Source organism: Pleuronectes platessa, chromosome 2, assembly GCF_947347685.1.
Source record: "Pleuronectes platessa chromosome 2, fPlePla1.1, whole genome shotgun sequence".
Classification (NCBI taxonomy): domain Eukaryota; kingdom Metazoa; phylum Chordata; class Actinopteri; order Pleuronectiformes; family Pleuronectidae; genus Pleuronectes; species Pleuronectes platessa.
In genome coordinates, this window is record NC_070627.1 from 30498346 (window position 1) to 30518012 (window position 19667).

The following is a 19667-nucleotide window of genomic DNA, read 5'->3' on the forward strand; positions in this document are numbered from 1 at the left end:
CCTTTACCTTTAACAACTGAAATGAAATCCGTTAATCTTTGAGTCCATGTGGCAACTGATCAAAAGTTAGTTAACGGTGTTGAGGTATCACGTTCAAGAGGCCAAATCATATTTCTTGAGGCGACTTTGACCTTGCCTGTTGACCGGGAAAATCTAGTCAATTAATCTGTGAGTCGAAGAGATTGTGTGTGCCAAATTTTTGGAAATGCACATGAGATGCTCCTAAGATAATATTATTACATTCACAAGGCAAAACATATTTTTTGAGTGGTCACAGTGAATTTGAACTTAAACCGTTGACCACCAAATTCTCATCACGTCATTGTGCCAGATTTTATTAAATTCTTAAATACCCTGTGGGCAGTAGAAATTTCATGAAGCCAATCTTAAAATAACATGTTCAAGAGGCCAACAAAGTGTTTTGGGAGTTCACTGTGACCCAACAATTGTATGACTCTAATCTAGCTGTTCATCAGATGTTGTGTTCAAAGACCTTGACCTTTGACCATCAAAACCAAATTAGTATGGGGGTATAATTACAAAATTTGCACTTGCCACTGACTTCAGGGGACAAGGATGTGGCCAAACATTGTGTCTGAAGCAGTTTGTATGATAACAGCTGTTGTCTGCTGAGAAAGCCATAAGACGTTTGCTCCTTTTACAGTTCCACCTTGCTACACAACAACATAATTCAACGTGTTTACGTTTGTGTGCGGCTTCGTCTCTTCCAGCAGAGTGCTTTCAGCTTTGCTCAAAGTGTTCAACATCACTCTCATGGAAAGTTCAAACAATCCAGGTTCCCAAATGTTTGTTGTCCCCCACTGTGACACTCCACCAGATAGAACTGTCGATTGTTGAGGCCAATGACGATTGATCGTTTCCTCACCCAGGTTAGGCAATAATTCATCATGAAGTCTGACCCTGCATAATGTTCACCACATTAAACATTTCTGTTTATCTTGTTAACATGCTAACAGGGGTTAACATTGTTTCTACTGTAGTAGCTTTCATATTTAAAAAATATCTACTAGCCTGACTGTTATTTTGTATTCTGTGTATTTCTGTATCAGCTTGTCCTGCTCTATTTGATATAGCTGTAGACAATCAAATAAAATCTTGCTCAGCTCTTATTAAACATAATTCACCAACCAATTAAGTGGTCTGCACTATGTCTCAAACTTCACAAGGGAGTGCAGAACGTCTCTGCTATTGGCTGTGGTGTTAGAAACTGAACTCATAGCTCATCACCCACCAAGTCAAACTCTATCAAGGCTTGTCCTAGTCTCACCTGGAAGTGAGGTTATTAGGCGCACCAGCCAGACTCCCACCATGCTGAGCTCTTATCTGCTGCACTTTGTCACCAGCTATTAGTCATTAATTTGAAAAATATAAATCCGACCCAACTCCACCAAGCACTGCTCCTGCTTCCATTCCTCCAGAAAAAAGGTAATGAAATCATCTCCATGTCTATATTTGTGTCATATACTAGCTACTAATTGTAGGTTGTTGCATTTTATAACATAAATTATTATTGTATTTAAAAAAGGGACTTTTTACATTTTAATAATTAGGAATTTGTCGAAGTACAGGAGACTAAATCTGTATCTTAAAATATATTATTTTGTATGAGAAAAAAGTATCAAATTTAAAACTACATAAAATACAAAAACCATTAAAATAATCCAGTTATCATAATATTGTAATTGTTTCACCAGGATCTTATTCTATTAGGGTTATCACTGCCGCAGCAAATTGTTGGACTGCCAAGAAGAACAATGTTGAGACTCCTCACAGGTAAAATCATTCATATATTCATTCATCATCATAATAATAATAAACAAAATAAGAAAGAGAAAGTTGTGATCTGAAGGAAATATGTACAGACTGAGAATTTTTTAAGGAAAACACACAAACCCTATTCATATCAATACTTTGTACCCAGATTGGTAGATATGTATGAAGAGGACAGTAAGGATCATGCCTAATAAACATGCAAACAGAGTAGTGATTTGCATCAACCAGTTGAGAATTGGATTAAGTTGTATGGATTAGGTCAAAAATTATATTTTAGTAATATCAAATTATACCTAGCCAAAACAATATTAATGATAACAACAATAAAACATTTATTATTATGTATTTTTATACATCGTTACATTATATACTTGTATTTTACAGTAATATATTATTTTATATTGTTTTGAATTAACTAGTTACTTTATTTTCATAGTAGTTTTTCCTGCTGATTGTGTGGTAACATGCGAACACTTGATGATTGTTAATAAAAAAAAATCTGTGTTCATATAAATGAAATGTGTTTTATTTGTTATAAATAAAAAGGTAGTAGTGTGAGGTTAACTTTACAGTGCATATATTTAAACAACGATGGATTAAATGTTTTAATAATTTTGATAATGACAGTACCATTGTGCAAACAATACAACACGTTTTTAGTAGTATATTTCATATATAAATCGCCAATAATAAATAGTATATCTTCTTATTTTTTCTTTCATATTGTCATTCTGTTTTACAGCAGTTGGTGTTCTGCTCGCTCTGCACACTGGTAAGCATTTCTTTTATGACAGGTGTTGACTGCTCCTTATCAAACTTTCAGTTCAACTACACGTAGATTCAAGTGTCTCTGATGCTGTGCCTCTTTGTTTAGCGTCATCCAATAGGCTGGTGTGCCATATGACCAATTGGGCCCAGTACAGGCCCAGCATTGCCAAATTTACTCCAGACAACATTGACCCCTTCCTGTGCACCCATGTCATTTATACAATGGCCACCATCAACAGCTTCAACCAGATCAGCCCTGTCGAGTGGAATGATGAGCAGCAGTACAATCGACTCAACAGCCTTAAGAATGTGTGAGTTTACAACAGTCTTTACAGCCAGCCAGCGTGGACACCAACATTTAGCTGATATAGTTTATTTAAGATTAAAGCACACAAAATTCAGTGGCAGTATTCAATATTTGCTGTCATGTCATCACATAAAATGTGGCATACATTTGATGTCTATACTTGAAAGCATGAAGGAAATTTCTAAATGATTATATGGAAATCATTTGACATCATTAACGCAAATGCCACTGTTTGATCATTTTCTCAACTTTGAAGTAACTGGTTATTTAGACCACCATGAGACGCAGCCTATCCTGAGCCCACATGTATCTGTGTGTTCTAACTTGCTCACAGTCAACAGCGTATATATACAATATATGAATTGAGAACAATAAACGAGTGGGGTGATATGTCAGCGAAACACAGGACAGTCTCCTGTATGAAATAGTTCATCAGAGTTGTTTCTTTTCATGATGACTGTTCTACAAACTTAACTGTGTATATAGCATTCTAAACATGACCACAAAGGTCCTTGGACCTTAACAATAGTACTTATTTTTAACCCAAAACAATCTTTTCAAATACCTGTCTATTATTAATACCATGACGAGAATGATCCAGTGAGCCAAAGTAAAGCTTCTCACTATTGAAGAGGAATGTTGTTGATATATGTTCTGGGGCAAAAGGTTAAGTAAAGAAGTGAAAGTTTGTCATCAGCATAACTATGTGATGTAATAATGTCTGCTTTTAGCAATCCAGCACTGAAAACTCTGCTGTCAGTTGGAGGCACAGTCAATGGAATGAGCCCGTAAGTTTAAATATGACGCCAGTCTCCTACACACATTCCCAATGTAATTGACACTTATTCAGCTCCGACATCTTATCCCTTCCTCTGCTACTGAGTTGCAAGAATGGATGTCAACGTTTATTATCTCAATCCCACCAGATTCATTGCCATGGTCACCAAGTCTGAAAGTCGTGCAGCCTTTATCAAATCTGCCATCAGCTTCCTGCACACCCATAACTTTGATGGGCTAAACCTTGCTTGGGAATATCCAGGACACAATGGCAGCTCAGAGGAAGATAAGGAGAGGTTCACTCTGCTGGTCATGGTATGCATAGTCACCATTTGACAATCAGACCTCCATTTAAATTGATTTATAACTTGCAATCAAGGTATCATGCATGTAAACTTGCTAAAAAACAGTGATTATGTGATTTCTGATTTTAGCAGTCATTTGATTATTGTAATTGCAAAGGACTTTTTGCAGAAAGTTAGACAATTTTGCTTACTTTGAGCCCATCATTGTGCTTATCTTTAGAGGGGAATCCATCTTGATTACTGATCACCACGGTAGCTTGTTTTGTTCTGCAAGCAGATGGATCCAAATGGAGCTTTTTTTCAAATCCTACACATAAAGTAGTGGTGTTGAAGTCTTAATTCCAAAATAATAATTTTACTGCTCATATTTTAGAACTCACAATAAAAATATAAAACAAAATGTCAAATTCATAATGAAAAACACACAGAACTAAACATGGGTCAGCCAGTGATAAATATTCAGTAATAAAAAATATAATTTTAGCGTTGTGATGCACTGGAAAGGACTGGAATGTCAATGTGTCGGCCCAACATTCTCGTCCTGACTGAAATATTTCAAAAGTCATTCACATTCCACAGAGGATGAATCCCACTGACTTTAGTGATCCTGTTTGAGACTGACTTCTGACCTCAAGCCTAATCAGCAGGTTAAAAAAGAGTAATATGACTATTGGATAGTGTGCCATGGACAAATAATCAAGGTCTCAAGAGGATGTTGGCATACTAGCATACTAAAAAAAATTGTGTTGTAGTTGGAGATGGACATACGCAATTTGATGTGAAGGATCTGAGGTATTTTGTCCATTGTGCCTACAGGAGCTGTCCAAGGCATTTGAGGCTGATGCCAAAGAAAACAGGAAGACAAAGCTGCTGCTGTCAGCCAATGTTGCTGCATTACGTCCCACCATTGACAAAGCCTATGAAGTCAGCAAGATTTCTCTGTAAGTTTGACTCCACCTGACTGAATTTTGGTATCAGATGTAAGATATAGTAATCCAATGGATACTAATACATTCACTAGACCAGTTCTGCTTATAGTGAATTACAGTTGGTAGGAAATATGATAAGAAATAAATGGGAACCCAGTGTTCACTGAATGGACAGATATCCAATATACCAATTTTGCTCGTATTCTTAGTAGGTAGAAAGATATGTTGTTTGCATTTCACACAATGTTCCACATCAATGATGACAAATCTTTTAAAAAGAAAATCTCTATAAACCAACAGGTACTTTGACTTCATCAATGTCATGAGCTATGATTACCATGGAGACTGGGAGGCAGCTACTGGACACAACAGCCCATTGTACAGGAGCTCTGTGGACTCTGGCTCACACATTCATTATAATATTGTATGATGCACACAAACTGCACTAACTCTTTGACTTTAGTGTTCATGTTCGAGAGTTTGTGTATTTGTTGACTATTGGTTTAAGTACACTATATCTAATGGATGAAAGGGTTAGGGGTTTGTTTAAAAAAAATAAAACTATTAGACTTAAAACGGATTTTGACCTTTCAAAAAAATGAAAGTGGGTGTCAAAAAATGTTTGACAATAGTGTCCAACATATAGTTGTGTTATTCATTCCCCTCTCAGCTCTGATTTAGTCACCATTCCAGTTCTTTTGCTACTCAACCTATAAAGAATTAAAACGAAGTGCTACAAATTGGAGTCATAGTTAATCAATAGCACTAGCTAATATTTTACTTTACAGCAAGGCATTTGATTCAATGTTAATATAGAAATAAATGTATACTATTAATCTTGTTTTTTCCTTTCCTTATTAGAATACGTCTGTTTCCCACTGGTTGGCTCAGGGAGCACCAGCTGAGAAGCTTCTGTTGGGCTTCCCCACCTACGGGCGAACTTACCGCCTTAGGAGTATTGCTTCTGGACTTGGGGCACTAGCAAATGGCCCTGCAGATGCTGGGCCCTACACTCGCACTGCTGGCTTCTGGGCCTTCTATGAGGTTCATTTCATTCAAATGATACTCAGCTAAGTTTGTACCGGAATTAAATAATTCCTCAATATTAGCTCCTGTGTTTTTGGGCACTGAGGTGTGCTCATTGATGCAATAAGCATGACTTGTCATCTACATAAATGTGAAAAAGAAAAGACAAGCCCCTGAACAACTAAATTATTCAAAATTTACCATAAAAATAAAGTGACATGTTATATTGAGGGTAAACATAACTTAATCAGACTAAGATCATCTGAAATCCTGCTCATTCTGTTGTAACCTTTTATGTTCCTGTGGCACTAGATCTGTGACTTCATCTCTAGTGCTACTGTGTCATGGATCTCTGAACAAGAGGTTCCATATGCCACCTTTGGCAGTTCCTGGGTGGGCTATGATGACAAGCAAAGCTATTCTTCTAAGGTAACCAGGTGCCCAATGTTAAAATAATGTAAATTCTCACTCCTGTGACCCGTGATCAAAGGTTCTGTCATCTTTTTTTTTTTTTTATAAACCTAGATCTAGGTCTATTAAAGGTGCTGTTCTTCTTATCTTTTTAACTGATGTGGTCGTCCTGTAGGTCCAGTGGATGACTGCTAACAACCTTGGAGGTGCTCATGTTTGGAGTATGGACATGGACGACTTTGATGGATCGTTTTGTTCAGCTGGGGCATATCCTCTCATCAACCATCTCAGAATGTCAATGGGTATATACTGTCGCTCAAATTGCTCAGAAAGCCATTTCTGCTCACTAGGATGCCTTTGACTCTATGATTGAATAGATTGGCCAGTCGCAATCAATGAAAACTAACTTGCTCACATACTAGTAGGGTTATTTCATCATTCTGCCATAAAGAGAAGACTAAAAATTATTATTTGCACAATGTTTTTATAACATTTCCTTTCACACATCTGTCTCTGCAGGCTTTCCCCCAAAACCCACCACCACCCCATCCCCCACCACTACCAGGGATGCCGTGGCCGACTTTTGTCGTGGCCGCCCTGATGGGCTTTATGAGAACTCTGCTGATAAGACCACCTACTTCCAGTGCTTCCTGGGAAACACCTACCTGCACCGCTGCCAGCCCGGACTCATCTACTGGGACTCTTGCAAGTGCTGCAACTGGCCCTGAGCCAAAGAAACGTGAACAGCAATATCTATACTAAGTCCATGATTAAGTTATTTTTCAATAAAATTGTTGAAAAATGGATTCACCTCATGGTGCAACAGGAATATAATATAACCCATTAAGCAAAGTCCTGTCTCATTGTAATATTTGTCTTTTGGGTTGCCTGACCTAAACAAAATAAACAGAGCCTTGTGTCATAACCTAATGAAAGATTGGCCTTATTTTTTTCATTCTTGTGAAACTGCTAATTTGCATTATACAATTTATAATTCTCCAAATTATTTATTATTGGTACAAAAGGGCACAGGTGTATCTCCATTAATAGTAACCCCTCGACAATAAAATATTTAACTGATTATGTGAAACTCGACAGTCATCTTTCCCTACATTGCTGCTACAACCCACTCCTGTAGATACATGTTCCACAACAACAGGAGACTTCCCCTTCTCTCTCAGAAGGCAGCTCAGGTTCTGGTCCAGGCTCTGGTCATATCATGCCTACACTACTGCAACTCCTTCCTGGCTGGTCTACCTGCTAGTGCTATCCGACCTCTGCAGCTTATCCAGAATGCAGCAGCTGGACTGGTCTTCAACCAACTTTAGTTCTCTTACATTACTCTGTTTCAAATCATTAGTACTTTCGTACCGTGCTGTGAACAGATTGGGTCCAGTCCACATCCAGGACATGTTCAAACATTATACCCCAGCTCTTCCACTCCGCTCTGCATCTGCCAATTGGCTTGCTGCTCCCTCACTGCGAACTACCCACTCAACAAAATCACGACTGTTTGGTGTCCTGGCTTCCAAATCGTGGAACGAGCTCGCCGATGACATCAGGACAGCAGAAAGTCTTTACATCTTTTGCCACAGACTTAAGTCAAATCTCTTCTGACTACACGTTGGTTAATACAAAAATAAATATTCAGTTTAGTTGCACTTAAATGGCACGTCCATGTAGCACATATGGTTTGGCTTTTTTGAAGGAGATCGTGCTTACTTGATTCTTGTTCGGGGTTTGTACCCTCATGGTTGAATGTACTTATTGTAAGTCGCGTCGGATAAAAATGTCAGCTAAATGAAATGTAATGTAATGATTATCATTTTGAAATGAGTATTGCAGTAGTTCATGCAGACTTCTGTAGGTCAGCGCCATTATCGGCCACTTCATTCATGCATCACATTCAATGTCTCATTCATAAGCAGTGTGATGATCAGCCGATTGACAACATCCATTCATAAACTGTGGAGCAGATAACATTATAATCTCATGGTCTTATATCCAAATAATTAGATGTGAATTATTCATGAGGGGCCGAGCACCGACAGTGTGAAGAACCTACTGAAATTTATATGATTATTATAATTTTTCTGGCAAATGTATTGCCTTTTTCAGGGTCAAACATGCTTAAAATTCACCAAAGTTTGCCGATTTCAAAAGTTGCGTAAATTTACATTTCTGGAGTAATATTAAATGGGCTCTGCAAAATGGCTCAACAGTGCCACCTAAAACGCAGCCGCTGCATCATTCTCTGTTTTCACAGGTTCCGTTTGTTGTCTATCATTTAATTTTTAAGCTTTTAAAGAGGTGGCCATAACCTTTTTAAAGACAGAATTTAAATACTATTATACTGAAATTAGGTGATGGTTCAACTCGGTTTACCAAGGTGAAATGAAATGTGTGACTTTGATAGCAAATTTTGAATGCGGTTAACATTTAAAAAGTATGTTTAAGATATACAAACACTTACGTGTTTTAATGATAGTTCAATTTTGAACCCACAGTTTATGTGAATCATGTTCTATTGACTATATAAGATTTGCCTGGTTTTCTGTAAGTTTATTTTATAATAAATTTAACAGAACACCCTTGAATCGTTGTTTTAATTTTCATAAAATGTGTTACATCATAAGAAGCATAAGGAAAGTATTAACTCTAATAACTGTCAAAGGTCTGTGATTAATTCAAAATGTTGACATAAATTGTATTCTTGAAATATTACAATACTACTATTACAATGTTGTTATTGTTACTTTATCCCACATGTGTTCATTAAAATCATGAGATGAGAAAATATATAATGCAGTTGTAAATCAAGGTAAACATGATCTTAAATATCAAAAGATTAGTCTAGAGTGCTTAATATGTAGTGAGTATAAATACAGTAATAGTAATATATACAGTAAAAGTGTTAGAATTAAGAAAGAACAATAGCAAACTAGTACTTCATATTTATACGTTTCAGTATTTGGTGCAAACTTCACTGTAAGAGTAGAGTTCAAAGACTTGGTAGAGAAAGACACGATTTCTTAGCATTTTTTCCTGACAATTAGATGCATATATAGATATACTTTTATTCAAGGAAATACAGTGATTATAATAGAAACCTCACATTGCATCAATAAATTAATGAAAATGAAATTCTTTAAAGCTTAAATGTAACTGAGCAGGAATAGAGAGTATATTGCAAACAACTACTCTCAGAAGTACAACTTGTTGAAATAACTACTCAATTATATGTAGCGGAGCAAATGCCTGCCTCTCCAAACATTCAGACATTACTCCGAAATTTCCATAACATATCTCTTAAAACTTTAAATGTCAGCCCTACTTAACAAAGGACAAAATGGGGGCTGTGAGCTAAGGCCACATGTGGAGAGGCAGTCTAACCAAAGGAGTGCCCAGGGGTGCCACCAGTGACTCACTTAAGGTGCATCACAGCAAAGCACAGCTACTATTATGTCTGTGCCTTGCTTGATAGTAGTCAGCTTTCAGTTAGCAACCATTAATTGTTTTTTACAATCAATTATAGGATATTTTGAGTCTATAATTTGATAACCTACTGTATTTCAACATGAGTTGCATTATATTAAGCCAGCCTCATAATGCTACAACATCATATAAGCAGTTTAGCTGTGGCTTATTTTGACGAAGCAGCCATGTCCCATTTAGCATGTGCCTGATTGTGAGGTAGCTAAATCTGTTTTAAACCATAGTTTTCTGACGGCTTGTCAAATAATAAGTGACACAGCAGCAGTGCTGTTGGACATACGTTGGTTAACTATTTTATTCTATGCTTGTACATGCATTTATACATGTGTTGTGGTCAAAAGCTTGGGGTGACAGTTGAATGTCAATAGGGTTCACCACATATATCCAGAATAAAAGGGCGGGAGGCTGATGACTCCAGAAAAAGACAATTTATTCGAGTCTGACACATGATTTTAGTGTATGGAATACCGGCATGTACTTGATATTTATAGCAGATTAAAAAGAGAGAAGTTAAAGGCTCAAGACCCAATTTAACAAAGCTAAATTATCATACATAAAACGAGCAGAGCACGCTTTAAGAATCCTAACACCGGTGCGATTGCACAACTGGATTATCACTGCAAGCGATATTATACAATGAAATAACAGAAGAGGGTTTCAAGTTTACGGAGCCAATAACTCACCAATATTCAAGCCATTACACCAGGATTGCACAGTACCCGTCAACCATATTGCACGTTGCCCATAGAACATAGAAAAAAGAACAAAATTAAATTAAACTAAGAAACCAGAAATCAAACAAACTAATCAGAAAGAAAACTAATTCTAAACAAGGCCAAATAATCTAAATTAAATCTTAAGGTGGGAAAAAAACAGTGAAAGTGAATATCCTGCTTGAAGGCAGCCCTATGAAAGAAACATGTCTTATTAGGTCACATAATTATGTGGTTATCAAATTTTTCAAAACATATATACACATTAAACAAATAACTATGCCATATCTTCAATTCGTTACAATAAACAAAGACCCATGTCGTCCTTATTGTCTTTAAGCCAGGTACTAAAGGAGGAAAAGAGAATTACACTCAATGTCACAGACATATCATAGTAAAGACTCTGGATACATGTCCGGCGCATCACTTACAAGTATCATTCCGACTAGTTTGTGTACACACGCTGACTGACTGACTGGAGGCAACTTCATGAAGTCATATCAATATTTCAAATATTGACCTAGTAACATTTACCTCTGTGGTGGCAATTTCTGTGAATCAAGCTTAATCAAGTTTAATCCAACATCTTCAGATGGACTCATCACCTGAATGAAATGTACAAATGAGTGAAGAACAGAGGAGAAATCTGTGGACTTATAACTCAAAGCCCCTTCCGATTGGGGCTTGTCAGGGTGGGAGAGATCCTGCCTTCAAGTCTCTGTTGAAGACCCTTGGAGTGAGACTCCAGATGTGAGGCACCAACCATTTGCGCAGACACCATAAAGTTAAGGATTCAAGAGGCCATACATTTTAAGTCCCTGAGCAATAATCATAAACCCAAAGTGGCCCTTTTAGATAAACATCTGGTCAACATCCACAAACTCGTATGCTCATGCAACATCACATCCACAAATACAAAATTTCCATTACACCTCATTCGAGGCTCTTTCATTTGTTTTCAAGGGGAATACCCAGCACCTGTGTCTTTTAATCTACAGAGCCCCAAAATCATTGCCTGGTTTTATTAATGAATTTTCAGTAATTTCTGTCAACAATATTACTCAGATATGACAGGCTTTTAATCTTAAGTGATTTAATATACATGTCTGTCAAGCAAAAAGGGAATCCAGGGTCCAAGAAGGCAGGTAAGAACAGGAATTAGGTAGAGCAAGGAAACAAGAAACATCTTTCTTTAAAAAAAAGAAGAACCCTGCCCCACAGGGAATGAAGAAGCTGTAATGAGTCTTCAAGCCAGCGTCTCCTGGATGTACTGTTCCATGACCTCCTTTTCGGGTTTAGATTGGCTTTTAGGTTGTGTAGCCTACTGGAGGGAGGTATGTGATCAGGGAGGAGTGTAATGGCACAATCATAGGGTCAGTGATGGGGTAATATAAGGGTATTGTCCTTACTAAACACCTCATCCATGTCTTGGTAAACTGGGGGAACATGAGATGGGTCTGGGGGTTTGGAAGGGGGTGAGTAATGGAAACCTGGTGACAGACAGGCTGATCTAAGGCAGTTAGAGTGGCAATGAACGCTTCAACCAATCACTAGGTCACGTCTCCAATCGACATGGAGCTTATTGAGTTGCAACCAGGGCTGACCCAGAACCAGGGGAGAGTGGGGTGAGGTGATACCAGGAATTGGATGATTTCTTGGTGATTGCCCGAAGTGACCAGGGTAATAGGTAGGGTTTGGTGGGTGATTCTAGCAAGGTGTCTGCCATCTAAGGCCCTCACCTCTCTGGTTTTTAGAAAGTGGGGTGAGAGGGATGTTGCTCATCGGACCCCGAATCCACCAGGGCCTTGAGGGGAGAGAGAGAGAGATTTAGAAAAAGGTTTGGTATCTAGAAATGTTCTGGACGGAGTTCTGTGAATGGAGGATTGTGTATGGCTCAACAGGGTTCCTCCTCTGACCGATGAGTCTAATCTTTTGGCCGGCTAGGGCATTTGAGAGAGAGTGGCCAGTCTGGCCGCAGTAAAGACAGAGACGTTTCTCCACTGTCGTTCTGTTGCTGTGAGCCCTCCCCAGCTGCATGGGCTCCTCACTGGATCCGACAGAGGTAGAGCAGGGTACTGGGTCAGGTGCCAGTGAACAGGGTGGGGTTCTAGAGAGTGTCGCTGGGGTTTGAAGGTGACATGCCCTCTACCTTTCTCTCTCTCTCAGAGCGTGTACCCTGTCTCCGCAAAAGCATCTTCAAATGCCTCCTTGCCTCTAACTGGGTGATCAGAAACCTTTTTCATCTCAGCTTGAAATTGCTCAAAAGATAAATTGAAACGCGAGTCTCGTTCCCACAGTGCCCAGGCCCACTGTGTTGCCCGACCCGAGAGCAGACTCACGCCAAAAACTGTTTTTAACTCCATCAGAAATGTACATGCGGTATTGATTGTCAAAAACCAGAGAGCACAGGAGCAAAAATTGTCTGCAAGACCCTACTTGACCAGAGTAGCGTTCTAGTGTGGGGATGTTGGAATCACAGGAGACGAGAACAGGTCGGGGCAGACTGTTCCTCTGAAGATAGTCTGGGAGGTGAGTTGAAATGTGCTTTGATTTGAGTCAATGTGGCTCCAACGGAGTTCACTGTGTCAACTAATCGGTTTCCCTTCAACACAATGACATGGGAGAGTTCGTCTGACTCTGCGGTGTCCCTGGCTGGCCGGTTTGTTCTGTTACACTCGGGATATGTCTTAGAACCCAGCGCAGAGAAAGAAACAAACAGCAGGAGACAGGATGGAGAATTCAGGGTGGTTTATTTTTTCCAAAACGCTGGATCTGAGATGTGGTAACTGAGGGAGAACATATCTCTGGGTGGTCGTCAGTGAGGAGGGAAGGCAGGAGGATTGATAGTTGTATCCTGGAGGAGACGAGGAGAAAGCATGGTGAGAACAGTGTATAACAACATGAGAAAGTACGAGAATTTGTTAATGAGTTAAGACCTCCTCATGCCATCAGTATCTTAAATTATATGGGGTCAATATGAATGTCTCTTTTCTTTCAGATCAACTGTAATTTTTGTGAGAAACTTGGAATAAAAAGAAGTCTCTGCTCTCCCTACCACCCGGGATGGTGTGGAGGCTATTATTGCCTAGGAAACACAATCTTAGGGAATGCAGAACCTCCCTGCCAATTACACCTCGGCTCAAGCCAACATGGGGGAAATGAGGGAGAAAGAGAGAAGAGCTGGACCATGATGACATCTTCAAAGTTGGAGAAAAGGTTGTGAGGGCAAATATACGACTGCCCCATCCACCATCTCCGTCTCACCCTCCCTTGGATCTCCTTCAGTCCTCACCCACATCTCCAGCCGTCTCACCCTCACTTGCATCTCATGCCGTCTTACCCTCACCCACAGCTCCAGCCGTCTCACCCTCACCAACATCTCCAGCCACCTCAACCACATCTCGAGACATCTCACCCTCACTTCCAGCTGCCTCACCGTCAGCCGCATCTCCAGCAGTGTGTCCCTGGAACAGTTGGCATCAAAGTCCAGTCAGACACTTTGGAAAAGGTAATGGAAAATTATAAGTAAAATGGTTTTGCTAATGTTTATTGCAAGTCATTTGTCAGCTTTTTTTCTTTATAGTGGTACAGAAGATGTGGGCTGCCGAAAAACCAGAGGTGTTGTCAACCAAGATGGGTCAATACAAAGTGTTTACACACAACCAAATGACGGCCATTTGGCAAGGGAAGAGCAAATGACTGAGGAAGGTAAGTGATAAAATGTGATTACACTGAATATTAGGGAGGATTTTTTTTATTCATGCTCCTTTACTTGTAGGCCTATATGATTGTTAGGTAGAGGGGGCCAAGGTATCGAGGGGGTTCACAGATTTTGAACGAGGTATTATTCATTATTACTCTGCAAAACAGGGCTTTAATGAGGCATCGAGGCATCAACTGCTCCCGCTTGTCCTGTGTATACAATTGCACACTCTCATCAATAGGATGCAACCTCATGTGGCATTATTGTGTGTAAAGTAAGTGAACGTGCTTTGAATTAAATCTGTTCAGAAATAAATGGTTGGACCAATTACGCATTATTAGCAGACATTATTTTAAATGAAGAGGACCTCGATGTCATTTTTACTAAGCCTGGGATCACAACTATCAGAATGCAGATAGGCCAAAGGCTAATAAAAGAAGCAAGTTAGTTTTTTTTTATTAGTTATTAAAAAACACAGGCAATTTATTTGAGAAAATTACATTACTACGTGTAATGAACAGATGATTTGTCCTGCCTTTGTCGAGTTTGTGTTGTATATGATACAGATGTGCAATGGGTAAGGCAGATTTTAAGCACTTTTGTCTTACTTATGGTACTGCCAAACATGTTGATTATTTTCTCTACACTGTGTGACAGCTGGTTCCACTGCAGCTGTGTTGGGCAACCACCAGTGGATGGTCACTTTTATTGCCCACAGTGCATTTAAACATATAAATGTCTAACCGGTGTCTATTAATTTAACGTTAATTGGAGCTGACACCCTCTTCTGGAACCGTCACCTTATCGTGGTGGAGAGGTTTGCGTGTCCCTGTGAACCTGAGGGCTGTGTTGTCTGGAGCCTTGTGCTCCTGGTAGGGTCTCTCATGGCAGAGTGGTCTCAGGTGAGGGGCCAGACTAAGAATGGTTCAAAAAATCCTCAATGAATATCGACGGAAGAGGAGATGTGACCCGGCCCGGAGGAAGCCCGGGGCCCCCGTCTGGAGCTAGGCCCAGACGGAGGGCTCGATGGCGAGCGCCTGGTGGCCGGGTTTGCCACGGAGCCCGGTCGGGCACAGCCCGAACAAACTACGTGGCACCCCCCCTCTCTTCATCTCATGGGCCCACCACCTGTGGGAAGACCCGTTGGGGTTGGGTGCGCAGCCACATGGGTGGCAGCGAAGGTCAGGGGTCTCGACGGACCAGACCCGGGCGGCAGAAGCTGGCTCTGGGGACGTGGAACGTCACCTCGCTGTGGGGAAAGGAACCGGAGCTTGTGAGGGAGGTGGAGCGCTATCAGTTAGATCTGGTGGGGCTTACCTCCACGCACAGTCTCAGCTCTGGTACCGTACTCCTGGATAAGGGTTGGACTCTATTCTTCTCCGGAGTTGCCAAGAGCGTGAGGCACCGGGCGGGTGTGGGGATACTCATAAATCCCCGTCTGAGCGCCGCGGTGTTGGAGTTTACCCCGGTAGACGAGAGGGTCGCCTCCCTGCGTCTAAGGGTTGTAGGGGGGAAAACTCTGACTGTTGTTTGTGCGTATGCACCAAACAGCAGCTCAGAGTACTCGGCCTTCTTGGAGACCCTGAATGGAGTCCTGTATGGGGCTCCAGTAGGGGACTCCGTAGTTCTGCTGGGTGACTTCAACGCCCACGTGGGCAACGATGGAGATACCTGGAGAGGCGTGGTGGGGAGGAACGGCCTCCCTGATCTGAACCCGAGCGGTCGTTTGTTATTGGACTTCTGTGCTAGTCATGGATTATCCATAACAAACACCATGTTTGAACATAAGGGTGCTCATAAGTGTACCTGGTACCAGAGTACCCTAGGCCGAAGATCAATGATCGATTTTGTGATTGTGTCATCTGATCTGAGGCCGCATGTTTTGGACACTCGGGTAAAGAGAGGGGCGGAACTGTCAACCGACCACCATCTGGTTGTGAGTTGGATCAGGGAATTGGGGAAATTTCCGGATAGACCTGGTAAGCCCAAACGAGTAGTGCGGGTGAACTGGGAACGTCTGGAGGAGGCCCCCGTCCTAGGTATCTTCAACTCACACCTCCGGCGGAGTTTTTCTGGCATTCCTGTGGAGGTTGGGGACATTGAGCCGGAGTGGGCAGTGTTCAAAGCCTCCATTGCTGAAGCTGCGGCGGCTTGCTGTGGCCTCAGGGTCTTAGGCTCCTCAAGGGGCGGTAACCCTCGGACACCGTGGTGGACACCGGTGGTAAGGGAAGCCGTCTGATTGAAGAAGGAGGCCTTCCGGGATATGATATCCTGGAGGACTCCTGACTCGGTTGCAGGGTACCGACAGGCCCGAAGGGCTGCAGCTGCTGCCGTGTCGGAGGCTAAGCAGCGGGTGTGGGAGAAGTTCGGAGAGGCCATGGAGAAGGACTTTCGGTCGGCACCAAAGTGTTTCTGGAAGACTATCCGGCACCTCAGGAGGGGGAAACGGGGAACCATCCAAGCTGTGTACAGTAAGGATGGGACTCTGTTGACCTCAACTGAGGAGGTCGTCGGACGTTGGAAGGAACATTTTCAGGAACTCCTGAATCCGAATAACACGCCCTCTATGTTGGAGGCAGAGCTCGAGGTTGATGGTGTTTCGTCGTCAATTTCCCTGGTGGAGGTCACTGAGGTAGTCAAACATCTCCGCAGTGGCAAGGCCCCAGGGATTGATGAGATCCAGCCAGAAATGCTAAAGGCTCTGGGTGTTGAGGGGCTGTCATGGTTGACACGCCTATTCAACATCGCGTGGGAGTCGGGTACAGTGCCAAAGGAGTGGCAAACCGGGGTGGTAGTTCCCCTGTTCAAAAAGGGGGACCAGAGAGTGTGTGCCAATTACAGGGGTATCACACTTCTCAGCCTCCCTGGTAAAGTCTACTCCAAGGTGCTGGAAAGGAGGGTTCGGCCGATCGTCAAACCTCAGATTGAAGAGGAACAATGCGGTTTTCGCCCCGGACGTGGAACTACGGACCAGCTCTTCACTCTCGCAAGGATCCTGGAGGGGGCCTGGGAGTATGCCCATCCGGTCTACATGTGTTTTGTGGATCTGGAGAAGGCGTATGACCGGGTCCCCCGGGAGAAACTGTGGGAGATGCTGCGGGAGTATGGGGTAAGGGGGTCTATCCTCAGGGCCATCCAATCCCTGTACTCCCAAAGCGAGAGCTGTGTTCGCGTCCTCGGCAGCCAGTCAGTTTCGTTCTCAGTGGGAGCTGGTCTCCGCCAGGGCTGCGCCTTGTCACCAATCCTGTTTGTGATATACATGGACAGGATATCGAGGCGTAGTCGTGGTGGGGAGGGGTTGCAGTTCGGTGGTCTGTGGATCTCGTCACTGCTTTTTGCAGATGACGTGGTCCTCATTGGATCATCGGCCTGTGACCTTCAGCACTCACTGGATCGGCTGGCGGCCGAGTGTGAAGCGGCTGGGATGAGGATCAGCACCGCTAAATCTGAGGCCATGACTCTTAGCAGGAAACCGATGGATTGCTTACTCCGGGTAGGAAATGAGTCCTTAGCCCAAGTGAAGGAGTTCAAGTACCTCGGGGTCTTGTTCGCTAGTGAGGGTACTATGGAGCGTGAGATTGGCCGGAGAATCGGAGCAGCGGGGGCGGTATTGCGTTCGCTTTACCGCACCGTTGTAACGAAAAGAGAGCTGAGCCGCAAGGCAAAGCTCTCGATCTACCGGTCGATCTTCGTTCCTATCCTCACCTATGGTCATGAGGGCTGGGTGATGACCGAAAGGACGAGATCGCGGGTACAAGCGGCCGAGATGAGTTTTCTCAGAAGGGTGGCTGGCGTCTCCCTTAGGGATAGGGTGAGAAGCTCAGCCATCCGTGAGGAACTCGGATTAGAGCCGCTGCTCCTTTACTTAGAAAGGAGTCAGCTGAGGTGGTTCGGGCATCTGGTAAGGATGCCCACTGGGCGCCTTCCTTGGGAGGTGTTTCAGGCACGTCCAGTGGGGAGGAGACCTCGGGGAAGACCCAGGACTAGGTGGAGAGATTATATCTCAACACTGGCCTGGGAACGCCTCGGGATCCCCCCGTCAGAGTTGGTCAATGTGGCCCGGGAAAGGGAAGTCTGGGGCCCCCTGCTTGAGCTGCTCCCCCCGCGACCCGACCCCGGATAAGCGGACGAAAATGAGATGAGATGAGATGAGAGATGAGAGCTGACACCCTACAAATTAAAGCAACCAACAATGCTGCTTAACAATAAACACCAAACCAGATCCAGCCATGGCAGTTTGAAGTTTGTCAAGATGAGTGTGCAGGTTGTGCTGTGTCTATACACTAAATAAAACGACTTATACCAAACCAGCAACCCATGAAACTTGTTTCTTATGGTGAAAAGTTCTCACAAACCACTCTATACTTGTGTTTGTAATCTTGCTTCACACCAACCAGGATATCAACAGGCACTAATAATACACACACAAAATATTTGCGGACCATATAGCAGTTCTTTATGATGTTGCTCCCCATCGACATCCGGCCATCTGAAAGTATACACATCTTCCGCCGAAAACTAAAAACACACCTCTTCCGACTTTACCTTGAATGAATGAAAAAAAAAAAAAAAAAAAAAAAATACACTAACAACTCTTTGAAACTAACACTTTTAGTAGTACTTAAATGGCACTTACTTATAGCACTTTGTAGTTTTGTTTTATTTTGAAGAAATTGTACTTTCTTGATTCTTGTTGTTCTGGGTCTGTACCCTCGGGGTTGATGCACTTATTGTAAGTCGCTTTGGATAAAAGCGTCAGCTAAATGAAATGTAATGTAATGTAATAATGTTGTACCTCTGGTAAGCACACAGGCTCAGTGGTGTCCAAATGTGTAAACAAATATCACCAGTTGCCATGATCCTCAGTTAATCGGGAACATCGGCTCTACAGTGTTGTTTACATCACGTGCAGGGGAGAATTCTTGCATTCATATAGTTAGGTGAAGATTTAATTCGAGCGGAGAGGACAGGATGAAATCTTCAGGTAAATTTCTTCTGCCTTTGAGGGTTAATATCTTCAGGTGTGGGAGAAGTAGGTAGAGCAGCAAGGCTTCTTTGCCAGAGCTTCAGCTTTGGGAGGAAGGCTATAGCTAATGCTGTCATTAGTGTTTGAATTACAATGTTCGGTCGTAGTTTTTCTTTAGTTGGGAAATATTTGAAGGCTTTCATGTGTTTAAGGCCTGATAAATTCATAATGCAGGTGCACAGCTCTGAGGCTTCATGCAGACTCCGATTTAATCTCGGGGGACTGAGCCCCGTGTTTCGGGAATAAAGGGGACTTTTTCCCCTGAGGATCCTGACTCATTCGGATTGAGAAGCAAGTGACCCGCTGAGTCCAGAGGCACAATGATCACATGGTCAACAGCTGAGATGCTGAAACAGGAATACTCGAGCAGCAGCGGGGCAAGCAAAGGGAGTGATAGGAAATTATATCTGCTG

At 42.2% G+C, this 19667-nt stretch overlaps 1 protein-coding gene across 4 annotated transcripts; it reads left to right on the forward strand.

Moving 5' to 3' along the window:
• Nucleotides 1-1305: 1305 nt before the first annotated feature.
• Nucleotides 1306-7246, forward strand: chia.1 (chitinase, acidic.1). 4 transcript variants are annotated; one of them, XM_053442430.1, is made up of 12 exons: nt 1306-1446; nt 1716-1794; nt 2540-2566; nt 2669-2873; nt 3601-3657; nt 3796-3961; nt 4768-4892; nt 5181-5304; nt 5742-5924; nt 6219-6335; nt 6493-6619; nt 6837-7246. In XM_053442430.1, exons 2-12 carry the CDS (start codon nt 1776-1778, stop codon nt 7043-7045), a joined length of 1359 nt encoding a protein of 452 aa, XP_053298405.1. In that variant the 5' UTR covers nt 1306-1446; nt 1716-1775; the 3' UTR covers nt 7046-7246. The 4 variants fall into 4 exon arrangements, with proteins under 4 accessions (XP_053298405.1, XP_053298393.1, XP_053298413.1 ...); XM_053442418.1 differs by having other exon boundaries at nt 1308-1446; nt 2537-2566; XM_053442438.1 differs by having other exon boundaries at nt 1327-1446; nt 1732-1794.
• Nucleotides 7247-19667: the final 12421 nt, after the last annotated feature.